We start from the raw sequence: 27,604 nt of genomic DNA, 5'->3' as shown, positions 1-27,604 counted from the left end.
AAGCCATGAAAAGACATGAAGGAACCTTAAGTATATATTACTAAGTGAAAGAAACCAATCTGAAAAGGCTAAGTACTGCAGGATTCCAATTATGTGACATTCTGAAAAAGGCAAAACTAAGGAAACAGAAAAAAGATCCGTGATTGAGGCTAATCTATATATTATTAATATAATGATGTACACGTTTTTAATATATATTCATCAAAGCCCATAGGATATACAATATAAAGACTGAACCCTAATGTGAACTATAGATGTTAGTTAAAAATAATATATCAATATTGGCTTATCGATTGTAACAGAGCACACTAATGTTAAGATGTTAATAATAGGGGAAACTGATTATGCAGAGGGTGGTGAGCAGGTATATGGAAACTCTCTGTACCTCTCACTCAATTTTTCTGTTAATCTAAAACTTCCCTAAAAAATAAATTCTATTATTTTAAAAAATTGATCCTAAAAAGGGCCAAGAAAGAGGAGAAAAAGAAACAGAATAGAAATCACAAATAGGAAGCAGAAAGATGTAGATTTAAACATAAATATATCAATATCATATTATTAATAAATGTATAAAAACTGGTAAACATCTTTATAAATATTCCAGTTAAAAAGCAAAAATGGTCAGACTGAATTAAAAATATCTAACTATACGCTGTTTACAAGTGGCACACCTAAAACATAAAAGATACAGAAAGGTTCAAAGTAAAGGGATTAAGGAAAATATATCTGGAAAATACTACCAAAAGAATGCTGGTGTGGATATATTAGTATCAGACAAAAATGACTTTAAAGCAAAAAGTAATACTAGATATAAAGAAGATCACTTCATACCAATAAAATCTCAATAAACAGAAATATATTACGGTACTAATTTTGTATGCATAAATAGTATAGTCTCAAATATATAAAGCAAAAATGATAACATTAGATAAGAGAAATAAATTCGCAATTATAATGGGACATTTCGGTACCTCATCTCAATAACTGATAGAGCAAGCACACAAAATATGAGTTTTGGATATGGAGGATTCAAACAAAATGAACAATGAACTCAATCTAAATTTATATGTGTTTATACACATGGTCTCTGACTTACAGTGGTTCGACTTACAATTTTTGAGTTTACCATGGTTTTATTAGAGCATAACCCCATTGTAATTCCAGGTGTTCCTTATGACTTACAATGAGGTTATGATTTCTACTGAATTTGTGTCACATTTGCACCATTGTAAAGCAAAAAAAAAGTAAGTCAAACCATCGTAAATTGGGGATATCTGCTGTGCTGCCAGCATTAAATGCATTTTTGACTTAGTATTTTTGACATATGATGGGTTTATTGGACGTAACGCCATTGGAAGTAAGTTGAGAAGCATCTTTATATATATGTACATACACAGTGTCTAAAAACTGAAAAAACATTTCTTTCAAGCACACACAGAATATTTACAAACTGACCATATACCTAACCATTAAGCAAATCTCAGCTTATTTCAAAGTCTGAAATCAATTACAATGTAATTAAGCTAGAAATCAATTGCTAAGTAACTAAAAAGATGCCAAGATAATCTTCATGTTTCAAAATTCAGATATAATATTTTTACATAATTCGTGGGCCAAAGAAAATAACCCTAAGGAAAATTGGAAAACATTTTGAACTGTATAATAATAAAAATATTACATGTATCAGTGTTCTCCAGAGAAACAGAACAAATAGTATATATATAGTCATGCGTTGCTTAACCACAGGGATACATTCTGAGAAATGCCTTGTTAGGCAATTTCATCATTGTGCAAACATCAGTTTACTTACACAAACCTAGACATTATCACCTACTTACTACATCTAGGCTATATGGTATAGCCTATTGCTCCTAGGCTACAAACCTGTACAGCATGTTACTGTACTGAATACTGTGGGTATTTGTGTATCTAAACATATCTAAACCTAGAAAAGATACAGTGAAAATATGGTATAAAAGATAAAACATGGTACATCTGCATAGGGCTCTCATGGAGCTTGCAGGATTGAAAGTTGCTCTAGGTGAGTCAGTGAATGGTAAGTTAATGTGAGGGCCTAGAACATTACTGTATGCTACTGTAGACTTTACAAACACTGTACACTTTAGCTATAATAAATTTATTTTAAAAGTTATCTTTCTTCAATAATGAATTAACCTTAGCTTATGTAACCTTTTGAGTTTATAAACTTTTAAATTTTTTTAACTTTTTGACTCTTTTGTAATAACACTTAGCTTAAAACACAAACACATTATACAGCTGTGCAAAAATATTTCCTTTCTTTATATCCTTATTCTATAGGCTTTTATGCATTTCTAATTTAGAAAATTTTTTACTTTTTAAACTTTTTTGTTAAAAACAAAGACACAAGCATATATATTAGCCTAGGCCTACACAGGGTCAGGATCATCTAAGACATCACTAGGCAATAGGAATTTTTCAGCTCCATTATAATTTTATGGGACCACCATCATATATGTGGTCCATTGTTGACCAAAACTTTTATTATATGGCACATGCTTGTATAAACATATGTAAGAGGAGATTTATTATAAGAATTGGCTCACATGATTATGAAGGATGAGATGTCCCACTATCTGCCATCTGCAAGCTGAAGAACCTGAGTCCAAAGGCCCGAGATCCAAGAGCTCAATGTCCAAGGGCAGAAGAAGATGGATGTTCCAGCTCAAAAATAGAGAGCAAATTTGCCCTTCCGCCACTTTTTTGTTCTATTTGGGCCCTCAATGGATTGGGTAATGCCTGCCCACATTAATGAGGACATATCTTCTTTACTCAGTCTACTGATTCGAAAGCAAATCTCTTCTAGATACACCCACACAGACACACCCGGATATAATGTTTTGCCAGCAGCTATCTGCGCATCCCTTAATCCAGTCAAGTTGACACATAAAATTAACCATTATACTACATATCAAAACTTGGGCACTGGGCATGGGGGATATTTAGGTAGATTGGTAATGTTGTAATTCTTCTCTGGGTAGAGATTACATGGGTTTGTTTAATTTGTGATAATTTATCAGCTGTACACTCACAATTTGTGTATTTTTATTTATATATAAGATAAACATATAACTTAAAATATTGTGGGATACAGCTAAAGTAGCACTTAGAGGGCAATATAAATATATTACATAATAAATATATTTTAAGAAGACTGTAGAATGGGTTCCAACTCTTTCCAGAAAAATACAAGAGGTGCTATATCACCATTGTTTCTTATAGCTGAGTGGTACTCCATGGTATACATATACCATATTTTATTAATCCACTCATGTATTGATGAGCACTTGGGTTGTTTCAAGAATGGAAAAATAAGCACCACATGTACTCACCATCAAATTGGTTTCACTGATCATCACCTAACAGCACATTTAGGAATAACATTGATTGGGTGTAGGGCAGATGCAGGTGGGGGAGGGGATGGGAGTATACATACATAATGAGTGCGATGCGCACTGTCTAGGGGATGGACACGTTTGAAGCTCTGACTTCGGGGGGGTGGCGGGGCAAGGGCAATATACGTAACCTAAACTTTTGTACCCCCACAATATGATGAAATAAGAATAAAAATAAATAAATAAATAAATAAATAAAAGACTGTAAATTCAAAAGCTAAAAATCCACCTTGAGAAATTATAAAAAGAACTGCAAGATAAACCTAAAAAAATACAAAGAAGAAAATGTACAGCATAAATTGCTGAAATATAAAGCACACATACAATAGAGAGGACTCATTAAAACAAAACTTTGTTCTCTTCCAAAAATCTAATAAAATAGACAAACCTCTGGTAAGACAAAGAACAAAAAAGAGAGAAGGAAAATAAAAGCTACCAAGAGGGTATATGAACAACTTTATGTTAATAAAGTTGAAACTTCAGACAAACATAAATGCATTCCAAGAAAAATATAATTTACCAAACTGAATAAACAAGAACTAGAAATATCTGTATAGTCCTGTAACTATTAATGCAATTAAATCAATAGTCTAAACTCTTCCCTAAAGAAGACTCAAATCTCAGATTGTGTCACTTTTTTTACTTTATTAATTTTATTTTACTGTGGTAAGAACACCAACATGAAATCTATCCCCAACAGATATTTAAGTATACAATACAGTATTGTTGACTATAGGTATATTGTTATAGAGCAGCTATCTAGAACTTATTAATCTTGCTTAACTGAAACTATATACCCATTGATTTGTAACTCTCCATTTCTACCACTCACCTTGATCCCTGGAAACCACCATTCCACTCTTTGATTCTATGAATTTGATGATTTTTAAGTACCTCGTAAAGATAGAATCATGCCATATTTGTCTTTCTATGACTGGCTTATTTCACTTAGCATAATGTCCTCAAGGTTCATCCATGTTGTTGCATGTTACAGAATTTCCTTATTTTTAAAGGCTGAATAATATTTCATTGCATATATGTACTATATTTCTTTATCCATTTATCTGTCAATGCACATTTAGGATGTTTTTACATCTTGGCTATTGTGAATAGTGCTGCTAATTAACATGGAAATGCAGATATCTCTTTAAGATCCTGATGTCAATTCTTGTTGATAAATACGCAAAAGAGGGATTGGTAGATAATATGTTAGTTCTATTTTTAATTTTTTGAGAAACTTCCATACTGTTTTCTGTAAAGGTTGTACCATTTTACATTCCTACCAACAGCATCCAAGGGTTCCAATTCCTCCACATCCTTACCAACACTTGCTTTATTTTGTTTGGGTTTTTTTTTTGATAATAGACATTTTGTGATAGGTGTTAGATGATGATATCTCATTATGGTTTTCATTTGCATTTCCACGATGATTTGTGATGTTGATAATTTTTTCATATATCTGCTGCCTATCTGTATATCTTCTTTGGAGAAATATCTATTCAAGTCCTTAGCCCAATTTTTAATTAGGTTATTAAGTTTTTTTTTAAATAAGCTTTCTGGTCCTTTCTCTCTTCTAATAGAACTCTCATAATACACATATTGGTTCAGTTGATAGTATGCCATAATTCTCTTAGTTTTCCTCACTCTTTTCCACTATTTTTTCCTCCTAGTCCTCTGACTAAATTATTTCCAGTGACCTGTTGTTGAGTTTGCTCTTCCTTTCTGTTGCTTGATCTGGTCTACAGTCGAACTCCTCTAGTAAGGTATTTAGTTTAGTTATTGTGATCTTTAGCTCTATGATTTTTGTTTGGTATTTTTTAATATTTTCTATCTATGTTGAAATTCTCACTTTGCTCATGCATTGTTATCATGTTCTCAGTGAGTATCTATATGACAGTTATTCAAACATATAATTCTATTTCATTAGAGTCAGTTTCTGGAGATTTATCTTGTTTCCTTTTTTCCTTTGTTTGGAATATCTTCACCAGATTTTTTGTTTTCCATGAGTCTCCATGCTGGTGTCTGCACATTAGATGAAGCAGCCACCTCCACTAGGCTTCATGAACTGTCCTTGTACAGGAGAGGATCCCCACCAATCAGCCCAGCCAGAGATTCTGGGGGACTCTCAAACTTGTCCTAGTCCAAGTTGCTTGCTTTGTTCTTTGCAGCCCTCAAGGCATGTAGGGTATGCCTAGTCACATCAGTGCACTGTGACAAGTGAGACTGAAGCCAGTTCCTTGGGTGACCTCCAGCAAAGTTGGACAGACAGTGTCCAACAGTCTAACTCTTTCTCTCCCCAGGAAGAATGTGGGAGCCAAGGTTTTTTTGTCTACTCACTCTGTGCTGGACCAGAAGGGAAAGGGGTCTATGATGACTGCCAGACAAAATCTCCATATCTGCTCTCACTTGCCCCCAAGGTGGCTAGATTATGCCAGGCACTGTTAGCACTCCGAGATAGGCAAGTCAGAAGCCAGTCTTTTAGGTTACCCATGGAAAAGTCATGGTGTTAGATCCCTGGACTAACTCTTTCCCTCCCAAAAGAGAAGCAGGCAGCTATGGTTTTTGTGTGTTCACTCTGCTGAGCTAGAGGGAGGAACTATAATATCTATCAGCTCAAGCCACTGTCTCAGTTCTCCTCTAGCTAGGTATACTGTGCTGAACCTGTCAGAGCTCCAAGACTGGCAAGATAGATGCTAGTTCTTCAGACAGCCCCAGAGAAGTTGGGGCTTTGAACGCTCTTCTCCTCCCCAGATCAACTCTTTCCCTCCCCAGGAGGAAGCTGAGAGCTGAGATATTTCATCTGCTTGCTCCATGCAAGGCAGAAGAGATATGACACCTACCATTTTCCTCCAGGCAGCTAGACTGTGCTGGGCCTGTCAGAGCTCCAACACAGCAAGACAGAAGCCAGTCTTACAGTGAGCTCCTTCAGAAAAGTTGGGGTTCTGCATACACGAACCAATTCTTTTCCTCCCATGGTTCAAGCTGGGAGCTAAAGGGTCTCTTCATAATCATATGGTGCTGTTAGGGGTAGGGATTCTGGTGAGAGGGCTTCCTTAAACTCCCTACTGGCTTTGGTGAGTCTGGTTTCACATTTGCCCAGAGTGCAAGAGTATTTTTTATCAGTTTCTAGATTTCTCACAAAGGGAATCTGTCCATAAATTGTTGCTGAATCAGTATGTTTGTTTGGGGAAGGAGGGGCCAGGGCTTCCTACTGTATCATCTTGCTGAGGTAACTCTCTAGATGATTTCAGATTTTTGGGAAGAAATAATTCAAGTTTCAAACACTTTTTTAGAGAATAGAAAAAGAAAGGATCATTCTCTAACTTCTTTTATGAAGTCAGCATAACCTTCATATCAAAACTCAATAAGGGGCCGGGGCGCGGTGGCTCATGCCTGTAATCCTATCACTCTGGGAGGCCGAGGCGGGTGGATCTCTCAAGGTCAGGAGTTCGAGACCAGCCTGAGCAAGAGCGAGACCCCGTCTCTACTAAAAATAGAAAGAAATTATCTGGACAACTAAAAATATATACAGAAGAAAATTAGCTGGGCATGGTGGCACATGCCTGTAGTCCCAGCTACTTGGGAGGCTGAGGCAGTAGGATCGCTTGAGCCCAGGAGTTTGAGGTTGCTGTGAGCTAGGCTGATGCCATGGCACTCACTCTAGCCCAGGCAACAAGGCAAGACTCTGTCTCAAAAAAAAAAAAAAAAAAACTCAATAAGGACAAAAATGAAAAAGAAAAATTAGAGACCAATTTCACTCATAAAGAGAGATGTAAATATCCTGAAGAAAATATTAGCAAACCAATCCAAGTAAAATAAGAAAAGAATAACATCATGACTAAATTGAGCTTTTTCCAGGATTGCAAGGTTGGTTTAAACCAAAAACCCTGTGCATTATAGGATTTTTTCAAAAAAGACAAATAATTTTTAAAAATCCTACTTATACAATTCAGTTCATTAGCAACATAAAGGAAGAAAAAATCATATGATTATCTCAACAAAACAATACAGAAAACCTCTTAACAAATGAGCCACTGATGGGGACTTTCTTAACCTTATGTATGGTACCTGCACCGGGTTGAATGTTGTCCCCCCAAAATTCATGCCTATCATGGAACCACAGAATGTGCCCTAATTTAGAAATAGAGTCTTTGTAGATATAATCAAGTTAAGATGAGGTCATAATGGATAAGATGGGCCAAAATCCAATCATTGGATTGGATTAGAAGAGGCAAATTTGGACAGAGACACAGAGAGTACCACATAACGAAAGAAGATACAGTGATAACGGCGTGTGATGATAGAGGCAGAGATAGGAGTGAAGAATCTGCAAGTCAAGGATTACTGGCAAACATCTAAAGCTAGGAAAAGGCAAGGGAGGATCCTCCACTAAAGCCATCAGAGAAAGCATGGCCTTATTGACACCTTGATTTTGGACTTCTAGTCTCCAGAACGTAAGAGAATAAATTTTTATTGTTTTAAGAGACTCAGTTTGTAGTACTTTGTTATAGCAGCCCTGGGAAACTAATATAGTATCTGTAAAACAACAACAAAAACCACCCTAAAGCAAATATTATACTTAATAGTAATTTATAGTAGTTTTCTCTTTTAGATCAGGACCACCACTTTTATTCAACGTAGTAGTGGAATCATTAGACAACACAATAAGGCAAGAAATATACAAAGTATATTGGAAAAGAAAAAATATTTTTTTCAGTTGATATGATTGGATATATAGAAAACTCAGAAGAATTTACAAGTTAATTATTATAATTATTAAGAGACTTTAGGGCCAGGTTCAGTGGCTCACACCTCTAATCCTAGCACTTTGGGAGGCTGAGGCAGGAGGATTGCTTGAGCCAGGAGTTTGAGACCAGCCTGGGCAACATAGCAAGACCCCATCTCTGCAAAAAATAAACAAAGTTAGCCGAGAATGGTGGCACATGCCTGTAGTCCCAACTACTCAGGAGGCTGAGGAGGGAGGATCACTTGAGCCCCAGAATTTGAGACCGCAATGAGCTATGATCATACCATTGCACTACAGCCTAGGTGACAGAACAAGACCCTATCTTGAATATTAAAAAAATAAATAAATAAGGATACCCAAAGTGATCTACAGATTCTACGTAATCCTGATGAAAATCCCAAGGCAATTTTTGCTTAAAAAGAAAAACTCATCCTAAAATTTGTATGGAATCTCAAGGGACCCTGAGTAGCCAAGAACAATCTTGTAAAAGAACAAAGTTAGAGGATTGACACTTTCTAATGTCAAGACTTAGCTAGCTACAAAGCTATTGTAATCAAAACAGTATAGTACTGGGATAAGGACAGACATATAGACCAATGGAATATAAAAGAGAGCCCAGAAATAAACCCTCATATATATGGTGAAATAATTTTTGAGAAGAATGCCCAGACCATTCAGTGGGAAAAGGACAGTCTTTTCAACAAATGGTGCTAGGCAAACAGGATGTCCACATGCAAAAGAATGAAGTCGTACTCATAGCTTACATCATACACAAAAATTAACTCAAAATGGATCAAAGGCCTAAACATAAGAGCTAAAACTATAAAAGTCTTAAAAGAAAACATATAGCAGCTGGGCATGGTGGCTCACACCTGTAGTCCTAGCACTCTCGGAGGCCAAGGTGAGAGGATTGCTTGAGCTCAGGAGTTCGAGACCAGCCTGAGCAAGAGCGAGACCCCATCCCTACTAAAAATAGAAAAATTAGCCGGGCGTTGTGGTACGCACTTGTAGCCCCAGCTCTCAGGATGCTGAGGCAAGAGTCTCGCTTGAGCCCAGGAGTTTGAGGTAACAGTGAGCTACAATAATGCCACTGCACTCTACCCAGGGTGACAAAGTGAGATACTATCTCAAAATTTAAAAAAAATAATATAATATATATAAAAACCTTTATAACTTTGGATTTGGCAATAATTTCTTAGATATGACATACAAAACACAGTCAACAAAAGGAAAATCAGATAAATGGACTTCATCAGAATTAAAAAACAATCTTCTGTGCTTCAGAAGACACTATGAAGAAAAAGACAACCCACAGGATGGGAGAAAATATATGCCAGACATATATCGATAAGGGGTTAATATCTAGGATATGTAAAGAATTCTTACAACTCAACTATAAAATAAACAACCCAATTAAAAATGGGCAAAGGATTTGAGTAGACTTTTCTCCAAAGAAAATATACAAATGACCAATAAGCACATGAAAAGATGCTCAGTATCAGTAGTCATTAGGGAAATGCAAATAAAAAACATAAGAGACCACTTCACACCCATTAGCATGGCTATTATCAAAAAATTAGAAAATAAATTAGTGTTGACCAGGATGTGGAGCAATTAGAACACTTGTGCATTGCCAGTGGGAATATAAAATGGTGCAGCCATTATGGAAAACAGTATGGTGGTTGCTCAAAACATTAAACATAGAATTACCATATGATCCAACAATTCTACTCTTACGTAAATACCCAAAAGGATTGAAAGCAGGGACTCAAACAGATTCTTGTAATATCCATGTTCACTGCAGCATTTACTCATAATAGCCAAAAGGTTGAAGCAACCCAAGTGTCTATACGAATGGATAAACAAAATGTGGTACAGTCCTGCATTGCTTAACAACAGGGATATATTCTGAGAAATGTGTTGTCAGGCAATTTCATCTCGTGCGAACATCATAGTGTATTTATACAAACCTAGATGGTATAGCCTACTACACACCATAGCCTATTACTACTAGGCTACAAACCTGTAAGGCATGTTACTATACTGAATACTGTAGGTAACTAACATAATGGTAAGTATTTGTATATCTAAACATATCTAAACCTAGAAAAGGTACAGTAAAAAATATGGTATGACCCCCGTAATACACTCATATTTTAAAAATATAGTATGAAAGATAAAATATGGTACACCTGTATAGGGCACTTACCATGAATGGAGCTTGCAGGACTGGAAATTGCTCTGGGTGAGTCAGTGAGTATCTGGTGAGTGAATGTAAAGGCCTAGGACATTACTGTCTGCTACTATGTACTTTATATACACTTAGGCTACACTAAATTTATAAAAAGTATTTTTCTTTCTTCAATAATGAATTAACCTTAGCCTAGTGTACATTTTTTACTTTATAAACTTTTAAATTTGTTTAAAACTTTTTGACTCTTTTGTATTAAAAGTTTAAAACACAAACACATTGTACTGCTATATAAAATTATTTCCTTTCTTTATATCCTTATTCTATAAGCTTTTTTCTGTTTTTAACATTTTTAGTGTTTTTAACTTTTTAAACTTTGTTAAAAACTAAGACACAAACACACACATTAGCCTAGGCATACATAGGATCAGGATCATTAATATCACTGTCTTCTAACTCCACATCTTGTCCCACTGGAAGGTTCTCAGGGGCAATAACATGCATGCAGCTGTCATCTACTATGATAATAATGCCTTCTTCTGGAATACTTCCCAAAGACCCTGCCTGAGGCTGTTTTACAGTTAATTTTGTTTTAAGTAGAAGGAGTACACTCTAAAATAATGATAAAAAGTATAGTATAGTGGAACCATGGGTCATATATGAGCTGCATCATTGACTGAAGGTTGTCATTATGTGCATGACTGTCTATACATACAATGGAATCTTATTCAGCCATAAAAAGGAAGGAAGTTCTGACACATACTGCAACATGGATGAAACATGAGGACATTATGCTAAGTGGAATAAGCCAGTCACAAAACAACAAATACTATATGATTCCATTTATATTAGGTACCTAGAGTACTCAAGATCAAAGAGACAGAACACAGAATGGTGGTTTCCAAGGATTAGGAGGAAGGGCAATGGGGAATTTTTGTTTAACAAGTACAGAGTTTCAGTTTTACAAGATGAAAACAGTTCTGAAGACAGATGGTGGCAGTGATTTTACAACAATTTGTCTGTACTTACTGAAACTGAACTGTACACTTAAAAATGGTTAAGTGTATATAACTTTGACTCAAACTGTACAAAAGCAGTTTATGTAACCAAAACATTTGTACTCCCATAATACTCTGAAATAAAATAAAATAAAAAAAAAACGGTTAAGTGTAATTACATTCAATGTAAATTTTGTTATGCATATTTTACCACAATTTAAATAAATCAATTGTATTTCTGTAGACTAGCAATGAACAATTGGAAATTGAAATTCATAGAGCAAGACCATTTGCAATATCATCAAAACATTAATTCTTTGGGATAAAATTAACAAAACGTGCAGGATTTTTATGCTGAAAACTGGAAAATATTGATGAGAGAAATTAAAGAAGACCTAAATAAATATAGAGCTATGCTATGTTTATGGATTGGAACAATTAATACTGTTAATATGATAACTGTCCCCAAATTGATATATAGATTCAATTCAATCCCAATCAAAACACCAGCAGGCATTTTTGTAGAAATTGACAAGCTGATTTTACAATTTATATGAAAATATAAGAATCTAGAATAGCTGAAATGTTTCTGAAAAACAAAGTTGAGGGTTTACACAGCTTAATTTTAAGACTTACTATAAAACTACAAAAATCAAGAGAGTAAAGTACTAGCATAAGAATAGATACATAGAGGCCAGGGCGTGACGGCTCACACCTGTAATCCTAGCACTCTGGGAGGCCAAGGTGGGAGGATCACTTGAGGTCAGGAGTTCAAGACCAGCCTGAGCAAGAGTGAGAGAAACCCTCCCCCCTCACCGTCTCTACTAAAAATAGAAAAAAATAGCTGGGCATAGTGGTGTGCACCTGTAGTCCCAGCAACTAGGGATGCTGAGGCAGCTCGAGAGGCTGAGGCAGGAGGATCGCTTAAGCCCAGGAGTTTGAGGTTGCTGTGAGCTAGGCTGACGCCACAGCACTCTAGCCTGGGCAACAAAGTGAGACTCTGACTCAAAAAAAAAAAAAAAGAATAGATACATAGAATCAGTGGAATAGATACAGTCCAGAAACAGATCCACACATTTATGATCTATTGATATTTGACAAAATCGCCAAGGTAATTCAATGGAGAAAGTATAGTCTTTCATTACTGGTGTTAGAACAATATGGTATCTATATGGGAAAAAATGAAACTTGATCTTTATCTCACACACACACACACACACACACACAAACTAACGCAAGATGGATTGTAGACCTAAACATAAAAGTTAAAACTATAAAATTTCTAGAAGGATGCATAGGAGAAATTCTTTTGCCATCTTGGGGTAGGAAAAGATTTCTTAAATAATACACAATAAATATAACCATAGAAGAAAAATAAAATAAATTTGACTTCATTAAATTAAAACCCACAATACATCTACTATAATGGTTAAAATGAAAAAGATTGAATATACCATATGTTGACAAGGATGTGGATTAACTGACATTCTCATCCATTGCTGGTAGGAATATAAAATGGTACAACTGCTTTGGAAAATAGCTTGACAATTTCTTATAAACTTAATACACTTAGCATATGACCCAGCAATTCCACTTTTAGATATTTCCCCAAGATAAATCAAAACAAATATCCACACAAAGATTTGTACGTGAATGTTCACAGTAGCTTTATTCATAATACCCTCTAACTGGAAACAAACAAAATATCCATTAACAGATGAATGAATAAACAAATTGTGGTATATCCAAGCACACAATGGAATATTACTCAGCAGTAAAAAGGAACAAACTATTGATATATGCAACAACATGAGTGATTCTCTAAAACATTATGTTGAGTGAAAGAAGCCAGACTTTTTTTTTAAAGTACATACTGTATGATTCCACTTATATGAAACTCTGGGACAGACAAATCTAAACTCTAATGATAAAAAGCTTATCAGTCATTGCCTGGAGCTGGGAGTAGAGGTGGGGATTGACTGGGAAGGAGCACAAGCAAACCTTTTGGGATAATGGAAGTCTATATCTAGACTGTGGTAGTGGGTACATTGGTGTACATATTTGTCACAATCATCTAACTGTATACTTAAAATGGGTGCATTTTTATATGTAAATTATATTCCAATATAATTATTTTTTAAAAGAAATTAGTAATGACTTGTAAAGGTCCCTTTAGTTCTAAAATTCAATGATCTATGAGCCTAGTTCTCCACAGAATCTTCTTGGATTATAATAGATTTTTTCAGATTATACTGATATTTTAGAACAATATGGCTGGAAGAGAACTTAAAGTTCTCTTAGCCAAAAAACTCTTCTGATACTTGAATCTCTTCTATAACATTTATACCAGGTAGTCATTCAGTCTTTCACTTAAATACATTCAAGAAGAGGGAATTCACTATACCTTAAGAAAATCCATTTCAGTTTTTGGACAGGTCTAATCATTAGAACGAATTTCCTTATGATGACCCCAAATCTCATTCCTTGTAGGTCTCACCAATGGAAACACACATGGAATAAATTTCATTGCTTTACTCCTTGACAGCCATTCAAATATTAGAAGAAAGCTATCATGTTCCTCCTAAATCTTCCATTTCCTAAATTTAACATTCATACTTCCTTCAACTATTCTTAGAATAAGAGGTTTTTTTAGTGCTCACATCATCCTGAATGCCTTCCTTTTGTCACATTAGGGTTGTCAATATCCTCCTTCAAAAGTGTTGTCCCTCAGTCCAACACAATACAGATGCTCCTTGACTTACAATGGGGCTATGTCACAACAAACCCATGATAAATTGAAAATACTGTAAATCCAAAGTGCGTTTTCAACTGATGATATTTTTAACTTATGATGGGTTTATCCAGACTTAACCCCATGGTAAATTGAGGAGCATACTGAATGCGTATTGCTTTCACAACATCATAAGTCAAAACATTGTAAGTCAGGTATTGTCTGTACTGTCTCCCTCACTATCCATGAGGACTGGTTCCAGGACCTCTGCAGATACCAAAATCTGCACATGCTCAAGTTCCTTATATAACATGGCATGGTATTTGCATATAATTTATGCATATCCAATTGTATACATTTTTTTCTTTTGTAGAAAAGGAGGTCTCACTGTCACCCACGCTAGAGTGTAGTGGCACGTCCATAGCTCACTGGAGCCTCAAACTCCTGGCCTCAAGTGATCCTCTTGCCTTAGCTTCCCAAGTAGCCCTCTTGTATATGTTAAATCATCTCTATATTACTGATAATACCTAATACAATGTAAATAGTTGTTACACTGTATTGCTTATTTGTTTTTATTGTTACCTTGTTATTTTTTATTGTTTTTTTCCCAAATATTTTCAGTCTGTAGTTGGTTGAATCCACAGGTTTGGAGGGCTGACTGTACTTTAGATATATTCTAACTAGAGCAGAATAGAGGATGATTGCCACTTTTCTCCCACGGTACATTAAATTTCTATTGATTCAACCTAATTTGAGTGAACTTTCTTAGTATTATTGGCTTATGTTGAGCTTACAGTCAACAAAAAGCCCCAAGTGTTTCATGTGTGCTGCTGTTAAAGCCACATTTTATCTATTCTGTTCTTGTACTGTTGTTGTTGGGGACCCAAGTATAGGAAGGATGTTTTGTTCCTTCCTGCTTATCTTCATCTTGCTAGAATAGGCTTATCCTTTCAGCCTATTATGGTCCCTTCAGATCTGACTCTGTCTTCTACCATATCAGTTGCTTTTTTCAGCTTTAGGCCATATGTACATTCAGTCAGTATTCACAAAAATCCCACATTTACCCATTCCTATTCTAAGTTCACATGCTATGTACCACACAATTTGAAACTTGATTTGCACATTGTTACTTTCTAATTATTTTATACATGTAAGTCTTGTTTCTGCATTAATATTTTTAAGCTCATCTGTACAGCAGATCGTGTCTTCCACTTATTCCATAGTACCAGCCACAGATTGGGCATTCAATAAATATTTGTTTACTTGACTTAAAACCTCAATTAGGCTATTTTTACAGTATAGCTGCATGAAATGAGCCACAATTGACCTTCATCTTATGTTTTCTTTAGTGGTTTCTTTTACATCCTCATAGATGTATTTGTGGGAAAGGTATATCTACTTAAGAATTACAAAATAACTTTAAAATTGGTGACAAGCTGGTATAGTACAAACAAAAGCCACAGTGCCATCTAGTGAACATCACTAGTTTACGTCTGCTGACCACAAGCTAATTTTCAGTCCTATAATGAAAGGGTGTGATTTTGAGAACTTTATATAGTAAATAGAAACAATATATAACTAGCACATGATACATAGTTGCTTTCACTTTAGGTCATATAAATATTCTATAAATTGCCTCATCTCTGTGGCTGTTGAGTTTTATGGCCATTCTATGGTTTGGGATCATGGTTTAGTTTTATCAATCTATGGTAGTTTTATCAATCTATGGCAGTACTGATGACATCCATGGAAAGTGCAGTTGCAAACTGAGGATGGAACTTCTGTAGTGAGTTAAAGAGTATCAAATTGTGCATTCCCTTTAACTTACACAGACTATCACCAAAACAATCCATTATCCATCTGTTAATTAACATTAAGGTTTTATTATACAGCAAAATCCCATTATATCAAGGTGTAATAAGTTGTTTCTATACTTAGAACTCAAGCTCATTTCCCTTATGCTTAAATATATTTAAGCCTATGATTTGCATAAACCAAACACTTAAAAATCCTCAAAAATAATACAGCAAATTAGGATATTGGGCTTAAGGTACTACAAACTCCCCAAGAGCAGAATTGATGTCTATGAAAACTAAAACCACATTGTTTAATATTGTCTCATGCAAAGTACTGAGACATCTCAATGGATAATGACAATTTAAATACGTGTATTTATACAGTTTAGAAAATAAACCAAAGAAATTATCTATAATTAGCATTGTTATCGAAGGAGATGTTGCTAAATGTGTGAGCTAATGACTGTAATCTTATCTACTAAAATTTTAGAGGAATTTATTCCCCAATCCCTTTGACTCAACCAAATTAACTTCTGACCTATGATTCAATACTTCATTTTAAAGCAAAATCAAATAAAATGTGTTTCCCTCACCCAGAGAGAAAGGAACTAAGCATGAGGATGTAAAGGTGGGTGATTTTTAATAATATAATCTCATTTAGTTCTGATAATCAAAGGGCACTCACAGATTTTGATTGCTATTAATTTCCAATTATGTATAGCAGCAAGGATGTAAATAGAATGAGCACAAATGGCCAATAATCATATGAAAAAATGCTCAATGTCACTAATCAACAGGGAAATACAAATTAAAACTACAATGAGATATCGCCTTACCCCAGTTAGAATGGTTTTTATTAAAAAGTCCAAAAATAATAGATGCTGGCATGGATTCAGAGAGAAAGGAACACTTATACACTGTTGGTGAGACTGCAAATTAGTACAACCTCTATGGAAAACAGTATGGATATTCCTCAAAGAACCAAAAGTAGACCTACCATTCAACCCAGCAATCCCACTACTGGGTATCTACCCAAAGAAAAGAAGTATTTTTATCAAAAAGATACCTGCACTCAAATGTTTATTGCAGCACAATTTACAATTGCAAAGATGTGGAATCAACACAGGTGCCCATCAATTCATGAGTGGATTAATAAAATGTGGTATATGTATACCATGGAGTACTACTCAGCCATAGAAAAGGAAGAATTTATGCCTTTTGCAACAATTTGGATAGAATTGGAGACCATTCTCCTAAGTGAAGTATCTAAAGTAGAAAAACAAACACCACATGTACTCGCTATTAAATTGGAACTAACCAATGAGCACATCTGTGCACAGAGGGAAGTAAAACTCAGTAGAAATCAAGCAGGCAGAAGGAGAAAAATCTACCTAATGGGTATAATGAACACTATTTGGGTGATGGGCACACTTGTAGCCATGACTTGAGCATTACAAAAGTGATCCATGTAACCAAAAACATTTGTGCCCCCTCAATATTTTGAAATAAAAAAATAGAATGAGCAAATGGAATTCCTATATCAGAGGAAATTTACTGACAGCTACTTATGGGTCTCTATTATTATTTTTTTAATGTAGTGAGTATCTACTATGCATTAAGCACTATGCTGGATACCAGGGCAAATAAAGATAAGATATGGTTCCTGTCTCTCAAGGAGTTGGCAGTCTAACAGGGGGCTAAGATAGGTATACAAATAACTAAAATATAAGGCACAATATAAGTACCTAAGGATAAACAGAAATCTTTACAAAATCTTGGAGGGAGGGCCAGACAAGGAAATTTCCTTAGGAAGCTAAGATGATCATTAAGAGCTAGGCTTTGAAAAAAGGAATTTCAAAGAGTAGGGATGCTGGGAAGAGGTAATTGGCAATGAAGAAGCATGAAAAAAAAACTATTGAGGTAGTCTAGTTGAGGACAAACATAGTATATAAGTAAAAGGGAAAAAATAGGATTAATTTATTTATAGATTATGGAGGAGCCTTTTTTTTTTTATTTAGCTTCCATGAATGTATGGAGGAGCCTTAAGTGCTAAGGAATTTGGTATTTATGTACAGGGAGCCATTGAAGATTACTGAGCAAGAGACAATAACTAGTTAGAAGATTATTCCAATAGTCTCATAGGTAATGAGGACTTAGATTAGAGTGGTGAGGTGAAAACGGAAGAGCAGACAGCTGGCAAAAAAAGAAATACTACAGAAGTAGAATTGACCAGACTCGACAAGTGATTGTATACAGTCTTAGATAGCTATATATACCCAAAAGCAGTAGAAAAAGTGAATCTGATCTATGAGAGAAATCAGGGGTAAAGATATAGGTTTGAGAATGGAGAGTGAAAGCTAAGAAAACACTTGATGAATTATTGAGGGGAGAGAGAGGAAAAAAGGGACCAGAGAATACATTCATTCAACAGATGTTCACTGAAAACTTACCATGTACCAAGCATGATTATGGGTACCAGAGATAAAATCATGAAAAGATACACATGGTACATATCCAATATTTATTTGGTGAAAAGAGGAGGACTAGCCAGTAACAAAAATAGAAAAGGAATAGTCAGAACAATAGGATTAACAGCAGACATCATAGAAGCTAAAAGGAAAGTTACTAGGAGGAAGAAGTGGTCAGTGATATATTGTTTTGTGCTGCAAAGATATCAGAGGATAAGAAAGACTGAGAAAAGATCATTAGACTTGATCATTACAAGGTCACTAGTAATTTTCAAAAGAGTAGCTTATAGAATTATAGATGCAAAAATCATAAAGAAAGGAGTAGGTAGTGAGACCAAAAACCTTATAGTCATCCTTGTCTCTCCTTTCTCTTCTATCCTACATCTGGTATGTCACCGAATCCTGTCAGCTTTACTTTTATAATCTCTCCTGAATCTGACCACTTCTTACCACCCACATTGCCTCCACCCTGGTCCACACCACCATCATCTCTCTCGCAGATTATTTTAATGACCTCCTAACTGGTCTCCCTGCTTCTACCCTTTTACCCCAGTATCTTCAACCCAGCAGCTAGAGTGATCCTATTAAAATACAAGTCAGATTGCGTCACTCTGCTCAAAACCCTCCAATGGCTCCCCATCTCACTTAAAGTTAATATCATAAATCTTTACTGTGAACTACAATCCCTTTCTTTTATTTTAACCTTTTTTATTTCAAAATTTTAAAGGGGTACTGATGTTTTAGATACATAGCTTGAATCAGGGCTATAAATGTGCCCATCACCCAAATAGTGTTCATACAATGCCTTTCTTACATGATCTATTTCCCCACTTGCTATGGTTTGTCCCCAACAAAACTCATGTTGAAACTTGATCCCCGTGTGGCCAGTGTTATGAGGTGGGACCTAGTGGGAATTGTTTGGGTCATGGGGGAAGATCTCTCATGAATGGCTTAGTGCTGTTCTTGCAGTAATGAGTTCTCATTCTCATAAGAATGGATTAGTTTTCACAGGGATGGATTAGTTCCCAAGAGAGTGAGTTGTTATAAAGTCAGAACTGCGTTTGGGTTTTTTCTCTGCATACTATGTCTGCTTCCCCTTGGACCTTCCACCATATTTTGGCCCAGCACAAAAGCCTTCACCAGAAGCCAAGCAGATGCCAGTACCATACACCTGTTGAACTTCCTAGCCTGCAGAACCATGAGCTATATAAACCTCTTTTCTTTATAAATTACCTAGTTTCAGGTATTCTGTTATAGTAACACAGAATGAACTAAGACACCACTACTTCCCTGATCACACCTCCTACTTCCCCTAGTGTTCCCTCTGCTCCAGCCACACTGGTCTGTTTGCCATTCTTTATTTTACTTTATTTTTTTGACACAGAGTCTTGTTCTTGTCACCCAGGTTATATAGTGCAGTGGTATCATCATAGCTCATTGCAACCTCAAACTCCCAGGCTCAAGCTATCCTCCTACTTCAGCTTCCTGAGCAGCCAGGACCACATTAATTTTTCCATTTTTAGTAGAGACAGGGTCACATTCTTGCTCAGGCTGGTCTCAGACTCCTGAGCTCAAGTGATCCTCCCACCTCAGCCTCCCAGAGTGCTAGGATTACAGGTGTGAGCCACCGTGCCTGGCCTCTTTGCCATTCTTTAAACACCCAGGGACTTTGCACTTGCTATTCCTTCTGTCTGGAATGCTCTTTTTTCTCAGTTCTCTACTAAAAATTTACCTTCTCAGTGAAGACTTCCCTGACCACCCTATCTAAAATTTCAAACACTCACCCTCTTCCAAAACATTTAATATCATCCTTTCCTGCTTAGTTTTCTTCTTGCACTTATCACATTCAATACACCAGGGGACAAAAAACCAGGGCCTTTTGGCAAATCCAGCCCACCATATGTTTTTGTACAGTTCACACACTAAGAATGGCTTTATATTTTTAAATGGTTGAAATAAATCAAAAGAATATTTTTTGACATATGCAAATTATAAAATTACATGAAATTCAAATTTCAGTATTCTAAAATATAAAGATTTATTGGAACACAGCATGCCCATTTGTTTACATATCGTCTAGGCCTGCTTTCATGGTACAACAGCAGAGTTGAGTAATTGCAACAGAGACTATATAGCCTGCAAAACCTAAAATATTCACTGTGGTTCTTTACAGAAAATTTGTCAACTCCTATAAAATGCCATAATACTTATTTATCTTTTTGTTACCTGTCTCTCCTAGTAGAATATAAACTCCATGGAGGCAGGAGTTTTGTCTATTTTGTTCATTACTATATCCTCAATTTATAAGGGTTAAATTAAAAAAATATATATCCCCAATGGCTAGAATAGTACTTAACATGTGTCAGACAATCAATAAATGTTTTTTGAATGAATAAAAACAAAAAATACAGACAGCACTTTGGGTTAGAAAGTTTGGCAATGAAAGCAAGGACATAGAACTGAAGTTTTAGGAGGATGATAAAGTTGAAGGAAGGGTTTTGGATAAAGAAGACCTCAATGTAATAGTAGTGACAAGAGAAAGAAACAGTAGAGAAAGATTAAAGAGCTAAAGTTGAGATCTATAAAGTCCCCAGAGAAAGTTACTTATTTCTCAGAGATAAGAAGGGATGAGTGAAGAGGAGAGAAATTGATGAAGTTCATGTCATTGGCTATAAACTCACCAAATTACATGAAAAGATCTTTTGCTAAAACAAAGGAGAAGGCATTGGTGTTTCTGCAAAATAGAAAAAAAATGTTTTGGAATCACCACTGTCGGAAATATGATAGAAAGTCAACAAGAGTCAATGTTATTGACTGCCTAGCTGAAAAACCATGAAATTTCAGCAGATCCAATAAATAGGGTTTAATAAATTTCCCCAACAGTGCTAGGCAGCTCAAAGGAACAAGTCAAAAATGGCAAACAATGAAAATTAACAAAGGTTAAACATTGGCAAGGCGAGAATAGTAAAATATGATGAGTTGTGTATTTTTTCACCTTTCTATCTGTCCTAGTGTATAGGAGGATATTCCTCAAATATGGAGGGTATCCAGTCAATGTCTGCTAAATCCAAGATAGGAAGGATGAAATGGAGAAATATACTAACAGTAATCACGAAGGTTACCTTGAACATATTCAAAATAACCTTTGCCTTCACCACCAACCTGGCCTTAAATCATTCAGTTACACATTTAATACATGCTGTTAAAATTTTCCTGGTTTCCTGCTCTCCCGTTCTTCTCCTCCTTACTACTAACACCATTTGAAGTCCCAATTATAGACCCAGTCCTATACTAGGCTCTAGGACCAAACTTAACATTAGAGGAGATTTAAGAAGTACTGCTTCAAGTCTGGGAAGACTGTATCTAGTCAACTTGTATTCCTCTTCTGGTAATTGCATCCCAGTCTGGCTTCCTATGTATGGACTCTGCTCTTAAGAACAGCCTCATATCCCAGTCCTTTTAGGTTTGGAGCCCTACCTTCCTCTTTCTAGCCTGTCTACACACACCCCCATACCTCAAAGATTTGAGTACCACCTCTGAGTTCAAACCTCTGTGATTAAAGCCCTGCTGATATGCTTATGTGATGCCAACTAACTGTGTGCCTGATTTATGGAATATTTCTAACACCATGCTCTGCTTATCTGCCCATTAAGATATCCTGATGGCAGCTTCTTGGGTGAGTTGAAGGCAACTATGCCTTGCGCATCTCTTTAACCTCAGAGCCTAGCACAATGTCTAGTAATGTGTTCTTTCTTTCTTTCTTGACTAGCTGATTAGATATCCTTCCTTGGCCTACAGATGCATCTATTCCCCAAGTGGCTCCAGATCCACGTCCTTCTCGATCGGCCAGGCCCACTGTGTCATAAATCATGGAAGTTACAAAAGCTGTATGATCACCTTCTTTACAGATCTTGAAGTGAACAGTAGGCAGCTATCTTTCTGAAATAGTTAATGCTACCCTGTGCAGAAATGCAATGAATTAGGTAACAAAATCTGTTTGAAAATCTTTTCAGGTCTTAAATAGTAGGCAACAATCTTTCTGAACAGTTAAATGTTAGCCTGTGTATCAATATGATGAATTCAGTAACATTTCAGCTTCTCTTCCAGGACAATCAATTTATAACATATAAGCTAAATAGCAAAATTCTTTTGAAAGAAAATCTAAAGTATTCAGTCAGATAAACAACCCTTCAAAGATAAACAAACCTTCAAAGAAAATGTCTAGAAAAACTGCCCTTAATCACCTATTTCTCCCTCAACCTGTCATCAAAACTTAAAAAGCAACAAAATCTTCATATTTCATTTGGGTCCGCACTAATCCTTCTAGTTTTATGTCCTGCCAAGAGCCAATACCCTGCATTAGTGCACACCATATGATACCCAAAGGAAGAAATGTCCCAGCTGCTTTGGGAAGTATAAATGGCTCTACCCTTAAACAAGCTTTTATCTCTTTTACCTGCTAGAGTTTTGTCCTGATAAGAAATCAGTCACTGAACGTTTTCTAGAGCTGCTGGAAAGGAAAGAGATAACAACCCAGAAAGTGAAAGAAAGGCCACTTCATCCAAGTATTTGCTCTCAATGAACGCTGGATAAAAATGTGTACCTTAAAATTCAATCTGCTTCAAAGGACAATAATGCAGATGATTAGCAGCAGAGAACTTCGTTCAGGAGTTCCAATGATATATAACTTTTCAAAATAGGATGCAAAAATAAACAGTAAGTAATGGGACTAATGGTCTTCCAAATTCTCTCTCCCTTTGGGAAGTTCTACTCAATGTTTACAGTATGCAAATCAAGAAAATGTTCATATTGCTCTGTATGAGGAAACTCTCAGATATCCTAAACTAACAGCCAAGAAGTCATAACACTGCATCTATCTCTCTGCCACTGCGCATAAGAACATTTACTGCCTCTGAAAATAGATAAATCAAAGTACCTTATCAAATTGTTTCAAATGCAGGTAACAGGAAGCCATGTTCCTCTGCAGCTTGGCTAAGTTCAGATCTGTGTGATCAGATGAATAAAACCTCAGAGAATAACAGTACCAGTGTAGGGCATCAGCATAATTTTGTACCTAAAATTTAAAAGGAAACAAAAAAAAAATCACAGAGATATCTCCATCCCATTTATCCCAAGTCACTTCTAGAAACAAACAAAAGATTGTATTGGCTTCTTTTTGAAGCAACCAAAACACAATACACTTTCTATTGACTTCTAAGTGCATTTTACTATCAGTCTTGATCAATATAAGTTTTAGATAAAGTAGAAATCAATATTCTCTCTTTTTCCTACACATTAGAAATTTCACACATGGGATGAAGAGTCTGAGAGGGTGGTGAACTACACTAGAAAATTGAAAATCCATTTTAAAATTTATTAAAACAATAATTTTTAAAAATTTAAAAGAGAACACCCATAATTCACCATACTTATATAGGTATTTTCATTTTCCTACGTTTCATACAACATAGAAATTTATCTTTTTGTATATGTACATAGTTGTAATCATAACTTATATAGAAATTCATGTTCTATTCTTTCCACTTAATTATGTTTTATACATATTAACCTATATTGCTATGTAGTCTTCACAGTTATCAGTTTTAAAGGATACATAACATTTTATCAAATTAATATACCATGATTTTCTTATTTTCTTAATATTGTACATTAAGTGATTTTCCAGATTTTTCACTATTATAATTTTTTAAAATTTATTCAGGATATTATGGCAATACAAACATTTTGGTTACATGTAATGCGTTTGCCCTGCCCAAGCCAGGGCTTCAAGTGTGTCCCTCCCCTATACAATGCGTTCCACTTCCATTAGTTGTGGGTTTACCTCCCCACCACCCCTCCCCCAAACCGGCACCCAATGAGTATTACTACCATGTGAACACCTTAGTGTTGGTCAGTTAGTACCAATTTGATGGCGAGTACATGTGGTGCATGTTCTTCCATTCTTGTGATACCTCACTTCAAAGGATGGGCTCAATCTCTATCCAGGATAATATAAGAGGTGCTAGATCACCATTCTTTTTTGTAGTTGAGTAGTTTTCCATGGTATACATATACCACATTTTTATTAATCCACTCATGTATTCATGGGCACTTGGGTTGTTTCCACATCTTTGCAATTGTGAATTGTGCTGCTATAAACATTTGAGTGCAGATGCCTTTATTATAGAATGTCTTTTTTTCCTTTGGATAGATGCCTAGTAGTGGGATTGCTGGATCAAATGGTAGTTCTATTTTTAGCTCTTTGGAGTATCTCCAAATTACTTTCCACAGGGATTGTACTAATTTGCAGTCCCACCAGCAGTGTAAGAGTGTTTCTATCTCTCCACATCCATGCCAGCATTTGTTATTTTGGGACTTTTTGATAAGGGCCATTCTCACTGGAGTTAAGTGATATCTCATTGTAGTTTTGATTTGCATTTCCCTAATGATTAGAGATGTTGAGCACTTTTTTATATGTTTGCTGGCCATTATTCTATCTTCTTTTGCAAAGTTTCTGTTTGTGTCCTTTGCCCATTTATTGATGGGGTTGTTTGAATTTTTCTTGTTGATTTTCTTAAGTTCTATATAGGTGCTAGCTCTCCACGAGTGGGTGGCCGCCATTTTGGGGGTCCATAGCTTGGGCACTGCAGCGCCCTACGGTTCTGGGCAGCACCCCTCCCCCAGCCGAGGGACTTTTGCACTGGGTGTGGCTGGCTCCGCTGTTGGAGATGGGGAGAAGCCAGAAAAGCTGCTTGCTCTGTGTGCCTGGCCTGAATCCGCCGGACGTCAGTGAGTTGACACGGCTAGCCGGGCCTGTGTTGGTGGGTGAACTTGAGTGCTTTCCCCCAATGCTAGTTTCCAGCGGTGGGAGGCCCCCATCACAGAGGTCCCCAGAAGCTAGTGCGCTGGGTGGTCGGGCAACTCCCCTCTCCTTGCCCAGATTTTTCACTATTATAATTACTGCTGCTATATTTTATACAAAAATATTTTTTCTTTTGAGTCACTTTAAAATTTTCAATGGCAAGAAGCTATTAGGTTAGGAAAAATTTGACAGAAATCGTCTGGATAATTGTTTTCTAAGCTAAGAAAACTGAGATTGCTTATAAACCAAGGTAAGGTAAATGGGTCCCTGTACCCTATCAAGGAATAAAATGGCCTCTTCAACTAGAAACAACTAGGCTGAGTGGGTAAAATACTGCCTTTGACTATTGAGAAATAAGATTACATTCTTCTCCAGAGTTGGAAGTAGAAGTTTAAAAAATATCATTCAGCAAGACTAGAAAATGAGGGGAAAGAAAAAGAATTAATAGGAGAACAGAAATTCTGAAGTAGTTGTTCACCTGCTCAGTAAAGAAATACTTTGTTCCCTTAATTTTGTTCCCTTTATTTCTCGTCTTCCTTTTCTATTCACCTCTCTCTCCCACAAAACATACCACAACTTTTTATGAAAACAACTTTATTGAGGTAAAATTGACATACTAAAAGCTACACATATTTAAACTGTACAATTGTTTTGACATACGTATACATAGCTGAAACCATCATCACAATCAAGGCAGTGAACACATCCATCACAACCAAGAGTTTTCTTCGTAATTCCTCACTCGATCCCCTCCTGGCCGCTCATCTCCGAGTAACCATAAGTATGCTTTCTGTAACTATTGATTAATTTTCATTTTATGGGCTTTTATATAATTTAATAATTGAATATATACTTTTTTCTGTCTGGTCTCTTTCACTCAGCAAAATAGTTTCAAAATTTATCCTTGTTATTTCATATTCATTCCTCTTTATTGCTGAGTAGTATTTAATTGTAGGGATATACCACAGTTTGTTTATCCACTTACTTGCTAATAGACATTTGAGCTGTTTCCAGTTTTTGTCAAATAAAGATGCTGTGCTCTTTTGTGTGCAAGTCTCTGTATAGAAAAATGTTTCCTTTTCTCTTGAGTACATACGTAAAATTGGAATGGCTGGATCATATGGTAGGGACAAGTTTAACTCTTTAGAAAACCACCAAACTATTTTCCAAAATGTTTACATTATTTACATTCCCACGATTAAGTTCCAGTTCCTCGACATCCTCACGAACATTTCGTATGGTCGATCTTTTTCATTTTGGCTATTCTAAGAGTTATGTGGTGGCATATCTCCTTGGGATTTTAATTTGCATTTCCCTAATGACTCATGAGTCATCTTTCTTGTGTGCTTATTGTCATTTATGCATCCTTCTTGGTGAAATGCTCATATCTTTCACTAATTTTCAAATTTTCATATGTTTAGTTTGGAGAATATTTTTTATATTCTAGCTAATAATCCTTTATCAAACATGTTTTAAAATGTTTTCTCCCACTCTGTAGCTTGTTTTTTCATCCTCTAAACAAGACCTTCCACAGAGAAAAAGGTTTTAATTTTGATAAAATACAATTTATTAATTTTTCCTTTTATGCATTGTTTTTAAATTAATTAATTTCTATTTTTAGTTATTATGGGTACATAATAGTTGAATATATTTATAGGGTACATGTGATGTTTTGATACAGGCATACAATGTGTAATAATCAAATCTGGGTGATTGGAGTATCCATCACCTCAAGCATTTATCATTTCTCTGTGTTAGGAATATTACAATTCCATTTCATTAGCTATTTTGAAGTATACCCTAACTTATTGTTGATTATAGTCACTTTGTTGTGCTATCAAATATTGTTCCTTCTACCTAATTATCTAACAATATTTTTGCACCCATTAACCATCCCCACTTTATCCCCTCCTCCCTGCTACCTTTCCCAGACTCTGGTAACCATTATTCTACTCTCTGTCTCCAGGAGATCAGTTGTTTTAATATTTATCTCCCACAAATGAGTGAGAATGTGCAACAATTGCCTTTCTGCACTTGGCTTATTTCACTTAACATAATGTTCTCCAGGTCAATCCATGTTGTGGTAAATGACAGGATCTCATTCTTTTTAATGGGTGAATAATATTCCTTTGTGTATATGTACCACATTTTTTTATCCATTCCAATGTTGATGGACACATAGGTTGATTCCAAATCTTGGCTACTGTGAATAGTGCTGCAATAAACATGTGAATTCAGATATTTTTTCGATATACTGACTTCTTTTCTTTTGGATATATACTAAGCAGAGGGATAGCTGGGTCATATGGTAGTTCATTGTTAGCTCTTTGAGGAACCTCCCATCTTGTTCTCCATAGTGGTTGCACTAATTTACATT

At 35.7% G+C, this 27,604-nt stretch overlaps 1 protein-coding gene across 1 annotated transcript in view; it reads right to left on the bottom strand.

Annotated features, from left to right (window-relative positions):
• The window catches only part of TEX11 (testis expressed 11), a 254,883-nt gene that overhangs the window by 78,037 nt on the left and 149,242 nt on the right, over window positions 1–27,604 (bottom strand). The window contains exon 15 of the mRNA XM_069464262.1: window positions 23,302–23,439. Coding sequence (XP_069320363.1) covers window positions 23,302–23,439 — 138 coding nt within the window. The remainder of the gene's footprint in view (window positions 1–23,301; window positions 23,440–27,604) is intronic.

The sequence above is a fragment of the Eulemur rufifrons genome, chromosome 30, assembly GCF_041146395.1.
Source record: "Eulemur rufifrons isolate Redbay chromosome 30, OSU_ERuf_1, whole genome shotgun sequence".
Classification (NCBI taxonomy): domain Eukaryota; kingdom Metazoa; phylum Chordata; class Mammalia; order Primates; family Lemuridae; genus Eulemur; species Eulemur rufifrons.
The sequence above is the reverse complement of the archived record's forward strand: the minus strand, read 5'-3'. Positions and strand labels throughout refer to the sequence as shown.